General features: G+C 35.8%; 1 protein-coding gene across 3 annotated transcripts; it reads right to left on the bottom strand.

Annotated features, from left to right (window-relative positions):
- Positions 1-93: 93 nt before the first annotated feature.
- LOC135082935 (extended synaptotagmin-2-A) lies at positions 94-24,591 on the bottom strand. 3 transcript variants are annotated; one of them, XM_063977712.1, is made up of 25 exons: positions 24,273-24,591; positions 23,880-23,981; positions 22,786-22,983; positions 22,239-22,280; positions 21,629-21,769; positions 21,011-21,087; positions 20,846-20,912; positions 19,905-20,050; positions 19,183-19,303; positions 18,957-19,020; positions 18,622-18,728; positions 17,156-17,241; positions 14,691-14,739; positions 14,203-14,292; positions 14,025-14,111; positions 13,633-13,791; positions 13,113-13,265; positions 12,619-12,769; positions 9,117-9,218; positions 8,875-8,950; positions 4,125-4,217; positions 3,939-4,035; positions 2,563-2,703; positions 1,659-1,783; positions 94-826 (listed from the first exon to the last, which is right to left on the bottom strand). In XM_063977712.1, the coding sequence occupies exons 1-24, from the start codon at positions 24,273-24,275 to the stop codon at positions 1,697-1,699; spliced, it is 2,439 nt and encodes an 812-aa protein (XP_063833782.1). In that variant the 5' UTR covers positions 24,276-24,591; the 3' UTR covers positions 94-826; positions 1,659-1,696. The 3 variants fall into 3 exon arrangements, with proteins under 3 accessions (XP_063833782.1, XP_063833777.1, XP_063833789.1); XM_063977707.1 differs by lacking the exon at positions 17,156-17,241 and adding an exon at positions 16,203-16,297; XM_063977719.1 differs by lacking the exon at positions 17,156-17,241 and adding an exon at positions 16,203-16,297 and having other exon boundaries at positions 24,349-24,591.

Below are 24,591 nucleotides of genomic sequence, written 5' to 3'. Positions count from 1 at the left end.
CACTAAATACAGCAACCAGAGAACTAAATATATGACATTTACAACTTGAATTGTTATCACATAATATGGTTTTATGTAAATAAGAAAATATGATTGATTTCATACTATTTATTAACTCTTTTATAATTCATATAATAAGCTTATAAGCATTGCTCTAATATGGACAATAATCTCTTTGCAGTAACAGTAAATACATTCCAGGTAAAAATAAACATACACAATATAAAAAATAACAAAAATCTCATAAGTTATACTTACACATTAATTGCGCTTTTGACTAAATATTTTTATTGATAAATACACAATCATTATTATGCACAAATAAGAACCGATTTGCAGAAAAATATACAACATTTTTTTTGCTGATGTTAGTTATTGCATGTTATCATGCTTCATTTATGTAAAATCCAATATAATAATGTTTTGAAAGTGCACTTTTTTTTTACAAAATGTAATTGAATTACCGCAAAATGTTGGCCACACCCTTTTTTTTTAAAGTCGAGTTATGATTCTGAACCAAATCTGCCGGTCTATTCAAATATTCTTATAGCTTTTGCTTTACTCCAATTACATGTTGTATTCATTTGAAATACTGTTTGTTAGCTAAAATAAAATACATAAACAAGCGACATGCCAAGATCATTTTTACATACTTTAACAAGAATAAATGCGTAAAATGTAACGAGAACACAACTAGTTTCCACTTTTGCACAGTACATAATTAATTAGGTAACAAGATTCACTTTTTGTATTATGTAACATAGTCAGATCATGATAACAGTGCGTAAATGCAAATGTTAGTAACTTCTATAAAATACAAAAAATAGGATTACTAATGTTTGGCCAAAAAACGTTTCCCAAATTATCACATCGCAAACAACGTTTCGCAAATTTTCATTTGGCAAATTCTTATTTGGCAAAACAACTTATAGCAAACTTTTAATTCGCAAATGCCGTTTTTGGCATATTATTGTTTAGCAAATTATTGTTTGGCAAAGTATGTTTTGGCAAATGTTTCATTTGGCAAATATATTTCACGATACACTATTTACAAAATAATTTGATTGGTGCATATAATGGAATACAAATTAACTTGTGGTTATTGTTTTGTTTAGTGGGTAGTTAATATAAAATTTGTTCTAAATTAATTTTCATATTTCATTCTTTTTATCGAAATTTCCAAATGATTCATTAACAATAGAGGTGATTCTAGCGCTCGGCGGCCGCTGCCGCGGCACGCTTCGCTCGCCTTCGCGCGTAAAGGGTCACTGTTCTAACCTAACCTACTATTTTATGCAATACCTACTTTCTGCAACCATACTATTTTCTGCAATCTCTTTGTTTTACATAAAATTCTTGTGAAAACCATGATCATCTGCCTTATGGTTTAATTTGTGGGTAACGGTGGGTAAGTATGTGAAGTGTCAATTTGACCAAACAAATTATTTGGGATCTAATATTTGGCAAAATAAAACATTTGCTATATAAACATTTGCCAAGTAAAATTTGGCCAAATGATAATTTGACCAAATGAATTAGTTGCGAAAAGTACAGTTGCTAAAAGTTCATTTGGGAAATGAAACTTTGGCGATAAGTTGTTTGCGAAGTGAAATTTGGCGAAAAGTAATTTGGCCAAACGGAAGGATACCCAAAAAATAACATTCATAAGCACAATTCTTAAGAAAACAATCATTGCCTAATCTTTAGGCGTTGCTTCTGGCATAAGATCAAACCATAAAGTTTTTGCTTCGCGAAAATCGTACTGGTTGAGATGCACTATCACCTGTAAAAATATAATCAATTAAATAAATGATGTATTATAAATATAATCAAATTCTTCACACATTTTTATGCTATACTAAGTACTACTAGTGGCATGGCGTGGTTTAGACGGGCCTAAATCAAAATTTGTTACCCCACCTTTCATCTAAAAAAATTGGCCATAACTATAGGTGGACTTTATCTACTAAAAAAGGTCATCGCAAAATTATAGAACTTTTAAAATTTTACTCTGTGTAATGGTTAATCCGGCCAAGGGGCGGGCTCCTGTAGTCCGGGGAGCCTGTATTATTGATAGAGGCCAAGTCTCACTTTTGGTCGTTGCGCCAGCTTAGTTAAGTATTTTAGTTAGTTCGGTAGCTGCGCCCCTGGCTATTATGAATGACTAGCGGCCGCCCGCGACTTCGTACGCGTGGATCCCGTTTTACCCCCTTCATCTATCTTACGCGGTTTAGATGTTTTCATACAAATGTTTTTTCCCGCTAACTCCCGGTCCCGTGGGAATTTTGCAATATCCTGTTGTAACTAAGCTTTAAGTTTACTAAGGTACCTGGCATGCCAAATTTCAAGCGTCTAACTTAAGCGGTTTAGATTTTTCATACAAAAGGATTTTCCCGCTAATTCCCGTTCCCGTGGGAATTTCTGGAATTCCTTTCTAAGTGCACCTCTACGGTACCTAAGCTACGTCCCTTCCAAATTTCAAGTGCCTACGTTTAGCCGTTTAGGCTGTGCGTTGATATGTCAGTCAGTCAGTTTCTCCTCTTATATATTTAGTTTGTTTACCTGTCCAATGTTGGGGCTGCCGCCGAGGAAGCCCTTGTGCGTGGCCACCGTGACCTCCACCTGGCGCGAGTGCAGCTCGGCCAGCGGGATCACCCACTCGAACTGCTCGTCGTACTCCGGCATGCAGCTGTCTTTCACCACCTATCAAGACGGATTCGTAACTAATCCTAAATTCTTTAGAAATTTCCATCGATGTAAACAAACACTTGTGCACACAATTACACTATAATACTCACGTTTTCTTAATATCATACACGTTATTTCACAAGCTCATGAAACCAACTTTATTCTCATGATGAAACAAATATGAAATCTAACATTGAAAACAAAATATTTTAACAAAATATTTGGATGGTGAAAATTTGTGCTTCATGTTAAAATGTCAAATCGACATGTGACGTTTAAATTTAGGTCCTATCTCTGGAAAATCTGTAAGTCATAGACAATATTCATAGATAATAATCTGTAAATTTTATCGATTTTATTTCAAGTATTCAATTATTTCAATTACCAATTACTTTGATAATATTAATTTAAAATAAAATATAAACGAGGTTATATTCAACAATGTATTTTTTCTTCATTGAATGCAACAACACACTTTGCGAAGAAGTCTTTGAATTCAGCTTTATTATACAGACGAGTGTCACATAAAAATGGCCTTTCTACCACTTTTCGACTGGTTTACGATTTTATTGTGCACTTTGTCTAGACCCACAGTATAATTTAAATTATATTTCCTATACAAATAAAAAAGGGAAAATTAAATGTTCTTTGATTAAGAAGATCCTATTTTGACGATCACATTACTGATCTCAATATCAATCAGAAGAGGGATTGATCTTAATAATTATACAAACGATCTTTAAAAATCTAATAATCGTCTGTTGCAGTCCGTAAATGACATTTACAGAATTGCGATTAACGAGAGATTTTGTCGCATCACTAGTAGATCAACTGACATAGACTAAAAATTCGTCAATGTCAGTTGGCCTTATTTGTTTACATTTAGGGAAATTTCTAAAGAACTAAGGTATACATACAAATATGGAAACAAATTATAAGCATAGAAGGTTTTTATCTTGATATGTAGAAATAGAGAACCAGTTACTTTTATAAACAAAGATAGAAGATTTATCAAATAAAGAAAAAAAAATCTATTTCGTGTTCTGAAAATTTTTAGGTGAGTATAGACTTGTAAGCATTCACTTGTAAGTTTGTAACAGAACATCGATCCGTTCTATGAAATGTCATTTGTATCACCCTGTTACGTCATACATTTTACCTGTATTGTACTAGAACGTTACATACATAGAAATGCTCTAGAGTCTAGACTACTCGCCTTTATCTGCAATAAGCAATTTTTTTACACTTACAATAGTTTTTCGCTTGGAGTCCTTAGATCGTCCTGGCAGTAAGTACAATTTGACGTAGGGATCAGGCACATTGGTGGGGTCTTTCAGGGGAATATTTCTGTGGCCAAAAAAAATCAAGATTAATATAATCGGTAGACCTAGGAAAATACATTAACATATTACATATTGATATCAACGTATACTCACGCTATTTTATGCACGACAACAAACAAAGTCTGGTTCTGCATGCTGTATCGCAGCGACAGCAAAATGCGCCCCAGACCCGCTTCGCCGGCAGACCTAGAATAGTGGATAATAAATATAAATGTTGTTCTAAACTCGCCCCTATTACAACTATAGTTGTTGCAATGAGGGTTTTCGCGTATGAAAAATCCGCCAGATGGCAATACGTAGACGAGAGGTCCAAATGCTGCATGCACAGATATGGATTAGAGTAGATACAGCAAGTTGATCGTCAAAGCGTGCCATTCCGATATGTCCAAATGGACATACGTCATACATGGTCGAGTGATGTTCATGTAATCCGATTACAACAATCGGTTACGATGATTTTACGAGGACAGTAGTACGAACACGGTAGAAAGAAGAAATTATTTACGGATTGAGAATTGTAAGTAACAGCACAAGTAACAAATAATTAATTAGAATAAAGTAGCAGTGTAAGAAGTATAAAGTAGCATTGTTTTTAATACATATCCAGCGATGTACTCTTAAGAGTTAAAACCATGGTCCCTGTATGTGGTGCACTCATACCGATCCCAAGGAACTGTACTTACTCATAACAATAAGACACACACTGATCCATGTATTCATGCACTTGACAAAGGACATTGGGAACTTTAATATGAGAAAATGCCCCACGGCGGACAAAGATGAAACGTATTTTATTTCAAAGCTTTATTCTTGTAGGTATATTCACTAAAAGCGCTATGTTGTGAGATATGGGAATTCTGAGATATGACGAGTCTAAGTTGAAAATATATTTGTCTAAAATGATTTAATATTTTTACATGTTATGTTGTTTGGCATTGCAGAGTAACCAATAAAAGTAAATAAAATAATATAAATAAATAAAATAACATAAATAAATAAAATATTATAAATACTTAAATTAATATTAGACAACATCTCATATATTACTCCAACCCAAAATAAGTAGCTAAGGCATTTTTGTTATGGAAATCGGGAACGACGAACCACAACACACCCAAACCAGAGACAATGTGAAAAGATCGTTTTCTATATTGTCCCGGCCGGGAATCGAACCCGGGACCTCAGGATTGGCCCGGCATACCTTGAAAACCAGTGTGTGCGCCTCTCCGCCACGGAGGTCGTCAAAAATGTTACCTAAATGTAAAATAAAATAAAATATTAAAACTTCATTTTCTCAATCTATACTTATAATAAATCTGTAGAGAGGTCAATTCTGTACATGAAATATATTTTCAAAATAACTATCAGGGGGTGATTAGTGATCGATACTGATGCCAAAAATGCAATCAGTAAAATTTTTGTCTGTCTGTCTGTCTGTCTGTCTGTCTGTATGTTCCTTATAGAAACAAAAACTACTCGACGGATTTTAACGAAACTTGGTACAATTATTCTTCATACTCCTGGGCAGGTTATAGGATACTTAAGAATTCCCACGGGAACGGGAATAAGCGGGAAAATCCTTTTGTATGAAAAATCTAAACCGCTTAAGTTAGACGCTTGAAATTTGGCATGCAGGTACCTTAGTAAGCTTAGAGCTTAGTTACAACAGGATATTGCTAAATTCCCACGGGAACGGGAGTTAGCGGGAAAAAACATTTGTATGAAAAATCTAAACCGCTTAAGTTAGACGCTTGAAATTTGGCATGCAGGTACCTTAGTAAACTTAAAGCTTAGTTACAACAGGATATTGCAAAATTCCCACGGGAACGAGAGTTAGCGGGAAAAAACATTTGTATGAAAAAATCTAAACCGCGTAAGATAGATGAAGGGGGTAAAACGGGATCCACGCGTACGAAGTCGCGGGCGGCCGCTAGTATTCCCATATAAGAGAGAAAAAAAAAATGCACGGAAATTCATTGGATATTAGTATGTATCATCTGTGATAGGTTTCGTTTGTGTCCGCTACTTTTCGAAAAGTGGGACAAAAAGTTCCCAATGTCATTTATGTCTTGAAACGCTGGTAGGGTAAAAAAAATACGAGATTTGACGATTTGTAAGAATTAATTTATTTAAAAAGGTAAATAAAGATGTTTTTGATTTTTGTATTTAACAAATTATCAGTTTTATCGGAATTAATTAATTGTCAAATCGAGTCACACGATATCTTTCGATGACTGCGAATGCAGAACGATGATACGATTATTTTTACGTTGCGGCAATCACTAAAATTCGCTAAAATGACACTAATGACGTTTAAAAAGTGGCACGCTCGGCTTCATACAAATTTTTTCACATGCTGCATCTATCCATATCTGTGGCTGCATGATTGGTTATTTTTGACATGACATTGACAGATATCGTCCATTTGCGACGACACTGTGATATATCAAAAACAGTGGTTTTACAGAAATCGACTTTTTAACTTTTGAATGACCATAACTCTTAAAATAAGATTAGGATTACCTAATTGTGTATGAAACGTTTAAAGATTAACTATTAATGAATTTAAATATTTATAGTAAGACATAACTTTGCATCTAAATTGATGAAATTATAGCGATTGAAAAAAAAAGAGACAACTTATCACGTTGTTCTAGTAAAAAATAATATTTTGAAGATGGTAAGTTCAGTTGTCACGTTGTAGATGATATAAAAAATATATTTATATAAGTCATTATTTAGATAAAACGTTGATCTTGAAAATTTTTTTTTTATTTTAATAACATTACAATCAGTAAAAATGAGGTAATTATTGGAACAGGCGAATATTTCCCTTTGCCATGTTAAATTTCACTTATAAATTATTATCTAAGTAGACAGACAGTTGTAGGTATACATACAATATTTAAGTTCACATTAAGTTTTCTTATTCTAAAAACTAATACTTATCAAAATAAACGAGAAACTCTCAAAAGTAAAACCTCGTAAACTACTACAAAAAAAACGCAGTAAGAGAAACTGTATTAAGTATGTATGTATGCAGAAAAAAAATTGTAGGTACCTACTAGGTTAGTAAATAAATGTTTTTTAACAGACTAGTTATGACAATTTAATCCTAAAACTATCAACGCAAAAATCGCCGTCTCCGGCGCATAAAATGGCAAAAAAGCGACATTTTGGTACATTTTAGGGTCTTTTAATTTTTATACTTATTTAAAATTAAATTTATAAAAGATATTTAAATAATGTATTAATAGTGAAAAATAACAACCACTATTATTTTATAAATAATATAACCATTTTATTGGCGTAGTTTTTCTGCAATAGTTATACCTATTGCAATGTTATTATAAAAACAATGTTGCGCCCGCCAAAGTAAATTTGGGCAAGATGCGATAAAATTCCATCAATTGCTGATGATCTGTAATTATATTAAAACATTAAAATACCTTTTTTTGCAGAAAGCAAAACATAGCCAATACAGCTAAGTAACATTGAATAATTACATAATAATAAATAAATAAATATCTGGGGTCATCCAACGCATTGCTATTCTAGCATACTTCTACTAATAGATAATTTTGTTAGCTATCGTCTTAGATTAAGCTAATCTAAGGCTATTGTATGATAATATAAAATATTTTTCTTGTTGTGTCTGTAAAAACAGACAGTCGTATAAGTATGTTTTATTTGCACTGTATTTCTAGTATTTGAACTATTCTTCAAAACGAATGTATGTTTATCAGTCTATATCTACTCATATTAGTTCCGACGTTATTGTAGCTCAAAGAGACCCTTTCACAGCGCTCGCATAGCGCTGTTAGTCATGTTGTCGGATTAGGTTGTGGAATTCCTTCAGGCAGTGCATCGCCACAAATGTTAACCTTTGCTTTTTTGCATTGCTAGTCCCCATCTGTAATGATATCTGGAGTTTAGTATTACTGTTTAGCGTATACAACGTGACAAGTAGATATACCATTCAATTTCAATAACATGTATTCTGCAATAACAGAACATCAACAAATGACCTACAACATATTTCCAATATAGGAAAAATTTTCATCATCTACAACGTTACTAGTTAAGATGTCCCGATGATACTTCGATTTTCTTACAAGAATAACGTGACATATAAATAATTTATCTTTTACTTTGCTTTTTGTTTTAGAAGAACACTGTGATAAGTATGACGTGCCACATTGTCGAATAAAATAAAAATATTTTAAAAACTTACCTTTGTCATCAATACCGCGGTATCCTCGAGATGTCACGTTTTTCTTAAAAACGAAGAGCACCTCACATCTCAAAGCGCAGGTGGCAACTGAACTGTCACAGTGTCGAAGCCAACTAGATCGCCGAACGAGCCAGCGCTATAACGTAATATTTTGTCTCTTTCTCTCATAGTATTGTTATTTTTGGAGTAACAAATACCCTGTTTTTGGAGATAAAAGAACGCAAGATCGCGGTTCAGAATTTCGGTAAAACAAAAAATCGTATATGTCGAGATGTCACAGTGTCGTCGCAAATGGGCGATATGTCAAATCACGCAGCAATCAGACCCCACATCCACGTCCCGCCATCTAGCGGATCTTTCATACGCGAAAACCCTCATCACGAAGGCGAGTGAGCTTAATTAATGAATACTTTACATGTGTGGTAGCTCTACTGTTCGTTTTTCAATAGTTTTAACAGACATTACACATCGTTATGTGTATGTACACGCACTACACGTACACACACAAGTAAAGCTCACTCGCCTTCGTGAGTTGCAAGAGCTATACATAAGATGTAATGTTTAGCTTGGTGTTCCAATTCAACGTCTGTACTTTAGAAGAGGACTTACGTCGTTATAGATGAAGTCCTGTGTACTAATTTAGGTGAGTCTCTCCCCGATGAAGGCGCTTGCTCTTCTTGAGACACTTTGAAATATAAATTATCACTGTTACGGGATTATGCAACAAAACACTTTTATAAAGGTAAACAGATATTTCTTTAGACTTCTGATATAATTAATAGTATTGCTACAGTAGTTACACTAGTTACTTATTAGCAAAATTACTAATATTGTGTTGTTGTGTTACTTACCAACTGACTTTAAAATTTGCTCGACCGGGATCGACTTCTGAGAAGACGAATCAGTGGTATTATCGTCCATGTTTTTCAACTCGACATCTGTTTGTTCTGGCACTGCAATAAAAACGGATCGTTATTTTTCAAATTCATCTCTATTGTATACCCGTCTTAAGGCCCGGTTTTCACCAAGGTGGAGCGGAGCGCAGACGAGAGATGTGCGGCGAAGCTGGCAGGCTATTTCCACCTAAGCGGAGCGGAGAAGAACGGAGGGAGGAGATGTGTGAGCTGTGCGTAGTCAGCTGTCAGTCTATTGCCGTCTATGAAACGCCGCACCGCTCCGCACACAGCTCTACGCCGTCACCGCTGTCAAATTCTATAGAAAAAATAGTCCGCTCGACACTTCTCGTCTCTTCTCCGCTCGATCCATTTCCACTGAAGCGGAGCGGAGTGGAGATGTGGAAATAATGAAATCTGATTGGTTATTCAAAACACATCTCTGCTCTGCTGCGCCGTGGTGGAAACTAGGCCAAAAAATTACTTTTGCCAGTGTCTATTGTTACCTGCAACGCAGCGTGGGACGTCCACCCACAAGGTGGACCGACGACCTCATAATAGTACGAGAGCCCACGACCAAAATTTTTGTCTCATAGCAATACGGCCAAAACCGCATCAAATCGATAGATACGATTATCCTGAACTCGAAAATACCAATATCAGACATTTTCCGCGTAGCGTTTGATCTGACCGAATTTTCAAAATTGTCAAAGAATTTTACCGAACTGCATCATAGCAATATGTCTGATTTGCAGACTGTAGTTGAATGATAGTTCTGAGATACCGGAAACATATTTTTCAGACGTTAGTGGTGTAGCGCAAACCCGTAAAATCACTTACAAAAATTAAAAATGAGCCAAAAAAAAATGTCTCATAGCAATAAGTCTGAAAATCTTTTTTATTAGTAAATTTTGGTTATTTGATGCGAACAAAACAATTTTCAGACGGAAATGTGAACGCATTAAATTTTGAGACCGTTTTGAAAATGTTAACAAATTTTACCGATCGGTATCATAGCAATATGTCTGAAAATTGTTGGACATGATAAAATAAGTTGTCCACATGTGCGAAAATTTATATCAGACAAATTAAGTGTAGCCAATGACATATCATATAAATAGACACGTTATGCGCCTACATTATTGTATTTTAAAATGGCGCAAGTAGTCCTATTTTATGACAGCTATTCATTTTGACATTTTGCACAGAAAAGGAGAATGGGGTAGAGTGAACCTCACAGATATAGAGAACCTAAATTGTATTTTCGAATGAACTATCAAACTAATATTTAAACAAAAGCAAGACAAAACGTAACTTATTATTTTCCCTTAAATGAACTTGAGTCTTATGCCTTTTTTGTCTTTTATAATGAGTTTTCAAATCCGGATTATTTTTATGTGCAAAATTTATGAGGTTGTACCCTGAGATTAAAAATGAAATATTCTCTAGCTAGCTACAGACAGACAGACAGACATGACGAACCTATAAGGGTTCCGTTTTTGCAATTTGGCTACGGAACTCTAAAAAGACATTAAAATTCGATTATTTATACAAATTGCAATCTTTTTGAGATCGGGAAGTAGCATTTCTGACTGTAGGCTTTGAAATATAATCCTCGATAGGAAAACATAGTCCGCCCATATTTTTCAGATTAACCACAGTTTTGATTTAGCAGACTGTAAACTTATACAGGTACATCAAATTTGTTTGGGACTAGAAGCGTATTGTAAAAATTTCTGCTATAATTTTGTTCCTCGAGTAAGTCTTTTTCGTTTGATCATAAATCATTATAATCATACAGTAATAATAGCCATAGCATTGATTTTATCGATTTCGGATGAATACGTGTCAACACAGGAATACATAATTATAATAATATTCTTTTCTAGAGAAAAACAATTCCGTGAGTTAAATGCAGAGTTCTTAAGTGATAGATATTCGCCCCAACTTCCCCTGGCAGTGGTCTCTAGATTTTAGCTCACATGTCAAATTCAACCGTCAACCCTTGTCAAATTGAATAAAAATTAAAATTTAATTTTTTACTAATTAAACTGTATTTACGAATGAAATGACACATTTTTCTGGTTCATAATAGTGGCAGTGTAATTTGTACATCAACTAAAAACACACGAAGGCATATTATCAATCAATCAGGAAGGCAATCGGGAAGTGCATTCGTGGCTGTTCGCGGCAACCGATCATGTCCGACTGAATGCAAGAGGTCCAATTGTATCTCTTTTGCATTGCCATTCTTGAGCGGGTATAACGTATCTATACTATAAAAACATCTTAGAGTGTAGCACCTTCTCTATCAGACAACTTTTTGATACTCAGATATCATTTAAAAATCGTATTGAGGCATCTTGAATTTTCTGTTACAAACCAATGAATACGTTGCGACCCTGAATTTATTAGATGATAATTAACAAAGAATTTACCCGAAACCGTAACATTGAAGTTGAAGGACTGAAATAAATCGCACAAAAGGAAATAGTAAGAAAGGGGCAGGAGCGTAACAAGCGCTAAGGCTGTTGAAATTAAATACTGATTGATTTGATAGTTTTGGTTTTATTTAAAGCACACTTGAGTAACTTTTACAAAAGAAATAAGTAATGACATCTGTCATCTGTCAAAGTAGGTACATCAATAGACAAGGGAGATTCTTGAATATCTATGAAGGCTGTAAATTTAAAAAAACATTTAACAGAGGCGTCGGCCAGGCGACTCCGAAACGTTATTTTCGTTTTTGGGAGTTTATGCTACACTTAAAGTGTCTGAAAACAGGTTTTTAGTAATCATGGAAGCAATACGAAAAGTTGAAAAAAAAATTTATCCGTATTGCTATGATACAGGTCGGCTAAATTTTTTGACATTTTCAAAAATGCGCTCAGGCTATATGCTACGCGCCAAATGTCTGAAAACAAACTTTTTCGTAATACAATTATAAAATCTATGTACATTTTCACTATCAGACGTATTGCTATAATACCGACTGTCTTTTTTTTTTTGACACAGCAGAAATGGCCTCCCACGCAGTTGCTACACTTTCGACCGTTACTACACATCTAGTCGGGTTCAGAATCATACAATCTAACGATTTTATAGGGTTTTTGCCGTATTGCTATGAGACATGGTTTTGGTCGTGGGCTCTCGTACTATAAAGGTAGCGGGAAGGCGCTGGATGCACGCCGCCACCAACCGGCCATGGTGGAAATCATTGGGGGAGGCCTGTGTTCAGCAGTGGACGTCCTATGGCTGAAATGATGATGATGATATTAACTTCTCCTATAGTATTCTGATTAAATTCGTTGCGGGTTCCAAGACAGTTATCTATCCCCCGGGAATACTCAACTTTCACTGGTTGGGTTTAATTGGAGGCCAAGTTGTAGATCCTGGCTATACTGGAGTTGCTGTAGTGGGAAAGTGTGGTGGCATTATTTTGCATGTCAGTGTTTATTACCTGGGTTAGCTGGTGGCGTCGGGAGGGGCGTAGCGCCGTCCATGGTATCTGAAGGAGTGGGTGGAGGTGAGGGCATGGTGGCGGGCTCGGGCCCGAGATCCGCAGCTTCGGCCTCATCCATGTCTTCCTCTTTTATCGCTTCTTTCAATATCTACGATGGAAAATAGAAAACTTTGACAAAGAACGAGATAGACTACTTCTTACAAAGAGATATCCATTGAGAACTATTGAGCTAGTTGTGCCCGAGCAAACTGAAATATTGAATACGTCCCGCCAACATAGCTAGACTACGCTTCTGTTAATATAATGCGATAATAACATTTTAATTTGGTCCTCAACATCTTTTTCCAAATATAACCGTTTTTCTTACTTTGGATTTCTGGCAAATTGGCGAGAAGTAGATAAGAATCAATTGACGTAAGACTGTTTATAAATCGTACAATATTATAGATAGTTTCATCCACGATGACGCGCCCCACCATTCTTCAACATACCTTCAACTGCATAGATAGGATGATTTTGGACTCAGGTCCCGACTTCTGCAAGTTCAGTGGTTGAGGCAACAAGGTTAGATTCTTTTCCTTCAACAAAGCTGATAGAGGGAACGTCAGCTGACCGAGTGAGCTTCCTGTCTTTTGATCTACGGCCTGAAAAAAGAAAATTGGTTGATAAGTGGTTAACTAACCTTAAAAGGTTCTATGATTTGGAGCATTAGATACCTAAGCACTGCTGACTTTCAAAGGTTTTGCAAAATGTTCCATAGTAATGTTAAATTGAGGTATCACCAGGTGAGGCATTGAGGTTCAATATTGGAAGCTGGATCAGCTAGTAACTTATTTACTAACCAACAACCAACAAAATAACCCCTCCTTCTGGCGCAGTCGGGTAAAAACTAATGAAAATATAAACAGCAGTGTTATGACTAACATCCTGTTTTGTCTTTTTTCATCGTCATTTGTTAGAAAGTGACAAAATTATACGACAACTCGTTCCTTAACAAACTGGTGCTTGTACCTTGATGTCCACGATGTCGATCTCCGGGTTCTGCACGAGGAAGGAGTATCCGATCTCGTAGACGGGGCTGTCGGTGCGCATCTGTACCGCGGTATTCTCTGTCTTCTTGCCAACGGTTACCGTCAGGTATGGGTCTGGACGCGAGTGCACGCGAGCGTTCTAGAAACATCAAATATAGATTAATTACAGATGCGCGATCGATAGTTTGTGAGGTAGGAGATAATTTGAACTAATAAATGGAAATATAAGTTAAAGCAATGCTTGAGGATACCATCGATTATCATAATATGATGATTATCGGGTCATATCAAATCTTTGCCAGAATAAAAATAATTTGGTTAATTTGGGATTACATTATTATGTTTGTTAATGCTTAAAGTTGAAATACTTACGGGCAGATGCCTGCAGCAGTCGATATACACCGAGACAACAGCAGAACTAAGATCTCCCGTTTTGATCAATTGTGTCTCCGTAATAGCCTGAAAACAGAACAATAATTTTAATTCTTCGTACTACTAAACGCTTACAATTTCAGACTTTTATAGTTAAATATGAGCACGCTATACTTACGTGGCTCAAGTCAAGCAGGTCGGTGGAAAGGCGATGCCACGATAGACGCAAGTGGATTTTGCCGTGCTTTGCTTGTTGCAGAGTCTGCCACTGATGAAAAATAATTAGCATTAGCATTATTTTAATAAACATACAATCACTCATCTAAAATGGCATCCAAGTCCAACTCAAGTAATACTAATTAGTGCGTAGTTTGTTTTAAAATTTGCTTTAAATACGAGTATCATACGCACTTGAAATCAGAAGTTTGTGCGACTTTAAGGCGATTATCACACTGCACCGCGCTCCGCCGCGGCACGCGTGACGACAGATTTATTCATTGAATGCAAGTACCTTAGTTTGTTTGTATAGAAAACACGCGCGGCACAACACACTGACAATGCGTCTGCGCGCGGGATTTTTTATATGTAATCACGCGGACCGCGGCGGAGCGCGGTGCAGTGTGATAATCGTCTAAGATGTGAAGAAAACAGATAAATAAAACTTACTGTGTCTAAGCGACCTGCACGCACAACTTGAGATATATCCAAGGAGCATCTGTAATCAATATGTAAAAGTTAGAGACAAGTAGGTAAAAGTTAATATAACCACAAGGAACTAATCATGTTATTATTTTTAGTTAGGTATTTCTAAGAAAAAAAAACGTAAAAATCAAATTAGGTTCATAAGAAATCAAGTGTTAAAGCAAAACGTGTGACAAATCAAAAAAGAAAAAGTGTTAGGTCAGTGTCTACATCAACACACTTGTCGATAGTGTTGTTTTGTACAATTTTTTTAGTATTTTAGTTAGAAAGCAATGTAGATATGTAAATGTGTTTGTTATCGTGTTATGTGGTGCAGGTATTTCACAAGATTTACAGAAAGCTAAGCTCTATGATTGGTAAATTAGTGTCTAGAAGTATATGTATGTAGTTGATCCAGTAAGCCAATGCACATTTGTATTTTCGAAGAATTAAATATATTTACAATAAGATTATATTACATTCATTGCACATTTCTTTCAGGAACAGTGTGTAGTATGACAATATGAGTGTATTGTTCGAAGACGGTGTTCTGCCCATTTTCAGTGACAGTCAATTTCAAGCACTGTGCAGTGATGATTTCTACAATCCGATGCATGTTTCGTTAAATATTACTTTAATTTGGCGTCGCTAGGAAATATCAATAAAATATATTTCTACTTTTGTCGGATATTGAGGCAAGAACGTGCAGTATTTGGCGTTTGGTTAGTTGGGCAAGGAGTTATTTACATAGAAGGGACCCGCGACGGATATGAATTGACGAGACAGGCACAATGTTCTACACAAATATTGTATGGCTAGCCTAGCGACGCCGTGACGTATAAAAATGTGGTAGCCGCTTGGTGGCTCCAACCGACCTGCCAAGATTTTCGTCTCTCCCCGCGCGGTCCCAGTCGAAAAGCTTCACCACTGCGGTCGACGCACTGCACTGCACTATTGACTGTCACAACCCACCACATTATAAACACATATAAAGCTCAGCATTTAACAGCGTTTAATTTAAACCTAAGGGAAATTAAAGGTGAATTCATACAAGCTGCGTTGTTTGGCTGTTAGAATATAAATACATAATTGTGTCAAATTGTTAGTTTTTTAATTTAAAAAATCTGCGTCAATGGCCCCAAATATCCTACCTCGTGGCTCGTTCATGTGTGTATTGTAAACATAAATAAAAAATACACAAACAATTAGCAGTATAAAAAAGAAAAATCCCACAAATATTAGATAATTTACTTATGTTTTTTATTGTCACATCATTCATTAAAAACATAAATTTTATTGGATTTGATTTGTTGTGTGATTGGATGTGTTTAGCTTGATTACTAATCGCAATCATCCCAAATATAAAATTCAATGTCCGCTATTGAAATGGATGCGCAAGCAATGTGACAATAAAAAACATTAGGAATACGACAATAAAAACAAAACACGGCAATGATATGCGGCCAGTATGACGTGGCACGTAGCGAGGACACGGACCTGCCGAGAAAGTCATCGTTCTGAATGCCCATCCCCGGGTCCCAGTCCCACAGCTCGCACTGCAACACTTGGCTCTTCCTTGAGCTTATTATCGCCTTGGGACAAACATCATCGAGACATTAGAACAGCTAAATAAACAGTTTTTGGATTTGGAATTTTGAATCTTGAATATGAACTGCTCGTTTACCACGTGGATGGTATGATGTACGACAACAATGTAAGTATGTATGCGACACGAGCGCACATACTCGCATGCGAGATCAAGCAAGCATGCTACGATGTTGTCATTTTAAAATTTTTACTTTTTTACATAAGTATCATTCTTAATCCGAATTATTGTACGGTTTGGATTAATCTATTTGTTCTATGATTGTTAACATGGTTATTTAATTAAGTATAATTACTTACCTTCACCAATATAACATAGAACCATGAATCTACGTCTACATCTACCATTCCCATGTGCAAATCTACTACAAATTCTAAAAGCCTTGTTGAAGCAAAAATGAGAGGCATCGTGGTTTTCAACAAGAATATTAAACTTTATACGCTTATGTAATTATGCGTCTCATTTTAAACTCTACTTGCGAAATTATGTCAGGATATCGGATCTTATGAATAAAAAAGCGTATTCCGTGATAACATCGCATATTGCTTTATCTAAAATAGGTTTCAGGACAGTATGGAAAAAAGCAAGCCACAAAAAATATGGGCTTCATTTTATCAAAGTACACTACAAGGTACTAATACATTTATTTATAATACACATACATATTTATAAGTGTTATGCAGCAAAACCATTGATTTTATCGTTTCTAGAAATAGTCGAAGTCGTTTCTATACTGTCCCGAAAACCCCAAGCAGTGCAACTAGCATGCGAAAAGCTTGTCTACCCGCCACCAGCACCGCGTATGACGTCACCCCACCCCTCCCTCCCCCGCGGCGCGACTCACCTGCCCAGTTTGTCGTCGTTGGTGCCTTCGTCCTTGTCCAACACTTCAATGTCCAACGCTTGGCCCATCGATTGCATTACGCGCGCCTTTACGCCGAACGCGCATTGTCCGACGCAAACATACATTAGGGAAAACAAAATCATAATGACAACTACTATGCAGTATGCACTTACTTATTAAAGGTTGTTTCGTCTAACATTTGCAGAAATTGGCCAAATAAAGCACAGTTAATCGAAAAGCCGAAATGAAAAAAATGTTAATTACAAACATAAAATCTTTTGATTTTGTTAATTTTTCTTTAGAAATTTTGAACAGGTATTTTTCCAATTCCTTCAAATTTTGAGAAAATTTTGAGATTTAGGTATACGTATTTAATTTTCATCTACACAAATTTGAAATCATTTAATCTATGGAAATCATCATAATAATTTGAAACTTAAAGCTTTGTATACAAAAAGAGCTAGAAAGAGAAATGGTGACCGTCCCAATAAGACCATATATTAGCACAATTTGAAGTGAGAATAATCATGACTCATGGTGTGTGTATTAAGTCGTCCAAGATAGTGAAAAAACATATAAAAATAAAACTACGTCTCATAACTTTGCCCATGCTCATTCCTGATGTGTCGAGTAGATTGAACTAGCAAACGAAAGAATTTATTATGTAATCTGTTATTGTTTTAGCCACCCAAAAGTAATATTATTAGATGTTTCAAACAAAATATAACCGTTACTGGTATTGGATTAGAAAACATTTTAGTTTAACAACACCTCAAAAAGTTTTTATATCTTTAGCTTGCTGGTCCAACCAAAATTTTGTATGTATCGTTTTGTCTAGTTCCTCGTCTTAGTGAGATTTTCGATACAACGCATGGTTCATGAGTATGAAATCAAATCCAAAAACCTGGTAGTTGACTTAAAATCAGAAATGAGCCGAAAAACGAGCATTCTGCCTAATATTTGTAACTTTACTCACCACCATCCAAAACCCAATTAATAAAAAGTAATTGCCCAAAAAAATATAAAAAGTGCTCACTAAGCTGCAGTATTCATGTTAATACTACAAAGAGATAAAAAGTTATTAATAAACCCATAGGTATTGCGGTTGTCAACGGGAAGATGCGGTTCGTAGTGACACATAACAATCGTAGCCAAATTATTTTATACAGGATGGCGATTCGAAGTTACATATTTATACAATGTTTTATTAGCAATCCTTTCAATTCATCCTGTATTTCATTTAGTTACTGACCTCATTCAGCAGGAGCAAGCTAAACAATTAAATCTTACATAACTGCAATAAGGGTTATTTTTCACCAAAGTCATATTGCCAATGTGCTGACAACTGTACATTTAACCCTTCCCTTTCCCTATCATATAACGAACCGTCTCTTCCCGCGTTAACCGCAGAATAAGTGAGAAGAAAAAAGAATAAAAACAGAAGAACAGCTGGGAACAAGTCTCACCTCGCACCAGTAGTTCCAGCGCGGGTTGACGTCGTTGTCGATGTGCTTCGTCTTCCATTGCTGCGCGCCCACCGTGATGATGGCGTACGGATCCGACTTACCCTTACCTGGACATTAAAAGTCATTTATTTTGTGCAAGTAGCTTTTAAAAATCTTTTTTACAGCATTCATGGACAGAATTACTAATCAAGTATAGAATTAGTTTTAATACAATAATGTTTTAGCTGCGTGGTTATTTGCCAACACATTTTGAAGTTTATTCAGTTGATAAAGGTTGCATTTTTTATGAATAACGGTTAAAGTTAGTAAAGTAAAGGATTATGAAGTATAATTACCTAACATGGACACATCTTTCTTCATGAGATTCTGAGCTTGCACGAGGTGGATACGAAGAACTCCCTGCAAGAAGGAAACGTTGTGTTACTATTTATGTTTGCAAGGATCATTTACGAGTTCAGTAAGCGTCTCAAGAATTATGATAATAATTGAACCTTATTACAGGCGAATAAGGTTCATCTTTAAGCAGGAATATAATATTGTATACGTTCTTTTGTACAGTACCTCTGGTTCGGGCATGCGCAGGTCGACGGTGGGTATCTCGTCGCTGAGCTTGATGGGCAGCTTGTTGGGCAGCACCATCATTCTCGCCACTTGCTCTACGATGCAACGACGCAGTATGTCACTGGAAGAAGAGATCACGTTATCAATATAGTAGACTACTCGATGTATTGATTGAAGAATGTTATGAGAGGAGAACACCTTTTTTGATGTTATTTCGGTTGACCAATATAACACAGACAGTTAGCGAATGTGTGTATTTCGATTCACTTTCAAGCAGTCAAAGTTAACCACATTGTTTTAAACTTTATTACCTTGTGTTAAAGTCCAAAAACAATGATTTTTTTTTATATTCCACTCCAATTATGGGTCAAAAGTGATGCAACTCCTGTACTCTGTCATTCAATCAAGATATCAAATCAAATAAAAAAACTGACAAGTTAATGACCCCCTTGCGTCGCGTAGTTGGGCGAAAATAATCAACACATCATGCATTATTCTTTCAGTTTGTCTAGGCGGGGTGTATATTTTAAACAAATAATTAAAATTCAAATAATGAAGTAATGAATGAAATGATAGATTTTAAGGCGACGATACTTTTACCACCCAAGACAGTATCGTACTGCCGAGTTTGACCACCAATCGACCACTAGACTATTATGCTGAACGCACTCCTAACTCCTAACACAAGCAGTATTATATTTATTGTATGTGTAATTGTGTACCTGAACCCAGGCATGTCGAGCACATCGGCGGCTCCGACCAGGTTGAAGTCGATGGACGGGTTGTTGAGGAAGAACACCTGAAGTCCGCCCACGAGAGGGATCTTGGTGATAAGCGGCTTCATCACCACGCGGACCATGCCGTGGATCTGTGCAAAAATGAACCTTACGTTATTTAGTATAGCGCTTAAGCCTAGGCGCAGGTAACCGACTTTTAGTTGGCCGATAGTTGGGTTCGGCTGTTAGGCGGTTATCACACTGCGCCGCGCTCCGCCGCGGAGCGCGTGATTTCATATAAAAAATCACGCGCGCGGACGCGTTGTCAGTGTGAAGTGCCGCGCGTGTTTTCCATACAAACTGAGGTACTTGCATACAATTAATAAATCTGTCGCCCCGCGCTCCGCGACGGAGCGCAGTGTGATAACCGCCTTAATCAGTCAGTATGGAGATGTATTAAAGTGCGCACATTACACCGATTTGGAATCGGCCGATTCATCATAAAAAATGAATGATTGCGTCCAGCGCTTTCCTGCTACCTTCATGATGTCGTCATTCGTGGATATTGACATGTTTTATTAACGTAAATTGAACGTAGGTACTTCAACTGTTTATCTAATTTGATTGAAAATTTTAAACATAAATCCACGTTAACTGTTAAGATCCACGTTAATAGAACAATAGTCCTATCCATTACTACTATTCTAGAATTTTCTGTGGTCCTTAAATGATTATAATCTACAACGAAGTTTACTACATGTTGTATTCCGTATTTGAGTCAGTACAATAATTTGATGATTATAGTTACTACACCGATATTATAATTTAATTAATAGTTTTATCTATTTCACCCACGCGCGGCCAAGCGCCGAAACGTTGAACAAGCTTATTTACTTTACGATTAATTATAAAAATAATTATATTAGCTCAATATATTATTATCAAACCTGAAGATCTTTGATTCCTGCGCGAATTCCTTGTAGCACAAAGGAAATGTCGCAATCGCCGGCATAGCTGCAATATTTAAGAAACAATTAATTTTAATTTTGAGACGCAATTAATCTAATCACAGTCCTTTTGAACACAATAATAAACTAGGTAGGTAAACTTACAACAAATCGACATCCATTATTATCTCATCCCTCGAGAGGTTCTTATCGTAGACTTTGACGCCGCCGACACGAGGCGCCTGCAACCAGAACGATAGGTGGTTAATTCACTTTACAATGACTAATATGCTGATAGATAATAGATGATAATAGTGCTGCATCCCACTTAACATCAGATGCGATTGTGGTCAAATACCTGATTTGTTATGCATAAAAAAAAAAAGATGCAGTTCACGGCACATAAAACTATAGTCTTCTTGCAATAGCCAATATGTCACCTATTACAAATGCCATAAAGTACTACAGTGTTAATCTGATGATGTGAATATGTTGTGATTTGATACAGTATGTGCTAGTACTTAAGTTTCACAGGAACATAAGTATATTTTAGACTTATACCTGTAGATGTAGACAATGTAACAAACGATATCGTTTTCGAATCGATAAAAGTCACATACATTTATTGTTTTTTACGTAATTTGGAAACGTAGGGGTGAAGTGTTGAAGAAATTAAATGTTCTTTTGTAAGTTCCAATTTTTGTCTCTCAACTGTGTGTGTATTCTGCATCTACAGACAATCTCAAGAGTTGCTTTTAAGACCAAGATATTGATAGTACTTACGATTGTACCGAGTATCATGCGTTCGAATTTGAATCCATTGAGTTTAAAATTAGCCAAGCTTTCAGCCACAGCCGGCTCTATGGAGTCTTTGATTAGACTTCGGGCGTAGTGGTTCACGTTCGGCCACACTTGGAGTAGAATCTGTATAAGAAACATAGTTGTGAGCGTTTTTAGAATCTTCTTTCATTTTCATGTAGAAGTTTTTCTATTAATTCATCATATACACCTAGTAGAGAACATTTACAAAACTTTTATAAAAAGCGCTATACATTGCTGACGAGTATTAACTCGTCTACAATTTGTTTCGGAAGTTGTTGAATGGCAAAGCCATTCTATTGGCCTTAATCCCGAAGATCAATCTGCATAATTACATTTCGATTTTAACGCCCGAGTGAGCCGATTAACACACGCTTACGTAAGCGTGCGCTAAGTAGTAGAAGTACACGTGTATGGCGCCCTTAGTTGAGAATTAGGCTAATCGTACCTAGTTAATGTTCGTTAACTTTGAGCATGCTAATTATAGTAACTACTGAAATCAGGAAAAACATTAAATTATGAAATTGACTGGCAAATAATTGAGACTAAAATAAATAATATTATTATGACTCACTCTGTTCAGCCATTCCGCGCGTTCGACATCCGGGAAGAAGACCTAAGGGAAAAAAGAATATTAGGTACATTTTTATAATCGATCCAACCGAAATTATTATTACAATGCTGAATATTCTCTATTAATATAGTAAACAATTCTTAACACATTCAATAGTATCGAAAAATGTTTATGAAGCTCAATTTTTTGAATGACAAATTCATTCCAGAAAAATATTACACGAAAATTCGTGGTTCTTCAAAGATCGAAATCACATCGTCATGATTAAGCTGTGACTGTTCAGGTACATACATTATGAGTCAGATATTTGCATTGAATAAGCAAAGGCGTTGCACCGGCATTTGCACAGGTGCTTAGGTCATTATTTAACCAACATAAAATGACAAGGATGCATTACTGAATTTACTGAATCTAGATGATAAAAAATATTCGTCATTTCCGCCAAATGACGTCTACTGCTGGACAAAGGCCTCCTCCAATGATTTTCATTTCGACCAGTCCTGCATTATTAATTTAAAATTCGAATATTGCTCAGCAGGCCACTCACCCAGGAGGGAAGCTCGTCTAGTCGTGCTAAGATGACGTCTCTCTCTGAAGATAAAGCAGCAGCCTTGGCAATGTTTCGCCTGGACTCGCTCTCTTTGCGCCATTGATCCCTCATCACCGACAGTATGACTGGTCCAATGAGCCAAGCCACACTCCATTGCATATAGCCTACTAAGTACACGGCGCCAACTACTGCAACCTAAAAATTAGTTTCATAGAAAATATTACAAAATGTTCAATGTTAAGAAATTCTTATTAGATTAGGTCATAGACATGCCAATAATGTAAGTTCATGCATGGTATTTTGTTAAAATTAGTCTCGTAATGCTCATTAAAATATCTAATGTGAGTTGAACGTAACCCACTGGGAGTACTTCCAACAAGTATGATGTCATCACTATCAACAAACGCTACACTTGCCATACAAATGATTAGAGTAGGTAGTTGGTAGCAACACCTACATCTACCTACTTATCTGTGGTTGTTGGTCAGCATGGTTATTACTGCTGATAAGAAACATGAACATTATAGTTTCTGTAATAATAGTTTTGATAGTGTTGCAATCTTGGATTAACAAGGTCAACAAAACTCAGGAATTTCTCAAGATTTTTATTAGATAGGTTTTTTTTTTATATAGTAATGGCAAATAATAACTCTGTTTATTTAGTTAATTATTGACATAATTTGAATTTGAGTGATATATTATTCATAAACAAACATGCGGAACTAATTACGAAACTGTAGTAGTAGTATACCTAGTTTCAAGGTCCCAAACAAATAAATAATATAAAACAACAACAAAGCTTGAATGAGTTGAATGTTTAACGACACAAATGTTTAAATGTTGAAGGTCAGAAGCCCATCTTGTGAGTCAGAGAGCATTGATAGCGACGTTAGCTACAAGGTCGCCACTCAGGATATACAGTCATTGCCCCAAACAAGTTAGACTACATACAAAAAAGTTTTGTAACAATCTTTTAAACTTGAAACTGCTTTAAATAATAATTTTTCATGTAACTAGGTACAATTGAGAATTTAAAAAATAAGACAATCACATACTGTTAATTTCAGATGTGGATTATTTATTTTTCTTACCTTTTTGAAGAATTTGTATATCATGGACAGGACAGTGAGTCCTTCTTCACTGCTTGGTGGCAATGCCACCTTACTTGGTGCAACCATTTTATTATTACTAGCCTGTAATAATAGTTATTATATTATTTAAAAAATAGAAGTTATGCCTAGTACCTAAAATAACAACAATACAATGTGAACTTAATGGCAAACATCCAAAAACTGTCATTCCGTTGTGTAGCAAGTGCTTTTATTGGGATATTTGTGTACATTTCTTATCCAGTTTTTAGTCTACAACCTGTACAATCTATGGAAGAGTGCAAACATATTGAGTCACATTTATTTATAGCGCTCCAAAAATAAGGATTTTTGAATTAATGTTTTCAAAGAAACAAAAAATGTGGGGTAACATACCATGCTAAACACCGGGTAGTGAGGGTGTTGGAATAAAAACTAAACACTTAGCACTAACATCACAAATACGACTAACCGAGAGTACCGCTCGTGGGTTAATGAAATTCAGTCAGACAAGAGTGAAGAGCATGGCGCAGTGGCAGTGAAGTTTAAAAATTATGTACACCACAGTGCATGAATATTTAGATAACAGTAAGAATTGTATCAGCAACTTCCGTAGAATAAATTAGTTGAAATTATATGGCGTTATTAACTAAAAATAATAAAATTGCTTGAAAGCATGCATGAAGACGAAAACATGAGTTTTTAAATGTCAATG

Source organism: Ostrinia nubilalis, chromosome 2 (assembly GCF_963855985.1).
Source record: "Ostrinia nubilalis chromosome 2, ilOstNubi1.1, whole genome shotgun sequence".
Taxonomy (NCBI): Eukaryota; Metazoa; Arthropoda; class Insecta; order Lepidoptera; family Crambidae; genus Ostrinia; species Ostrinia nubilalis.
Note: the sequence above shows the minus strand (reverse complement) of the source record. Positions and strands in the feature narration are given on the sequence as shown.

Coding starts and splice junctions, on each gene's coding strand:
- LOC135082935 (XM_063977707.1), bottom strand. Junction 19,304..19,904: donor CTCGACATGCCTGGGTTCAG/GTACACAATTAC, acceptor CTCTTCTTCCAG/TGACATACTGCGTCGTTGCA. Junction 14,112..14,202: donor ACCTGCTTGACTTGAGCCAC/GTAAGTATAGCG, acceptor TTCTGTTTTCAG/GCTATTACGGAGACACAATT.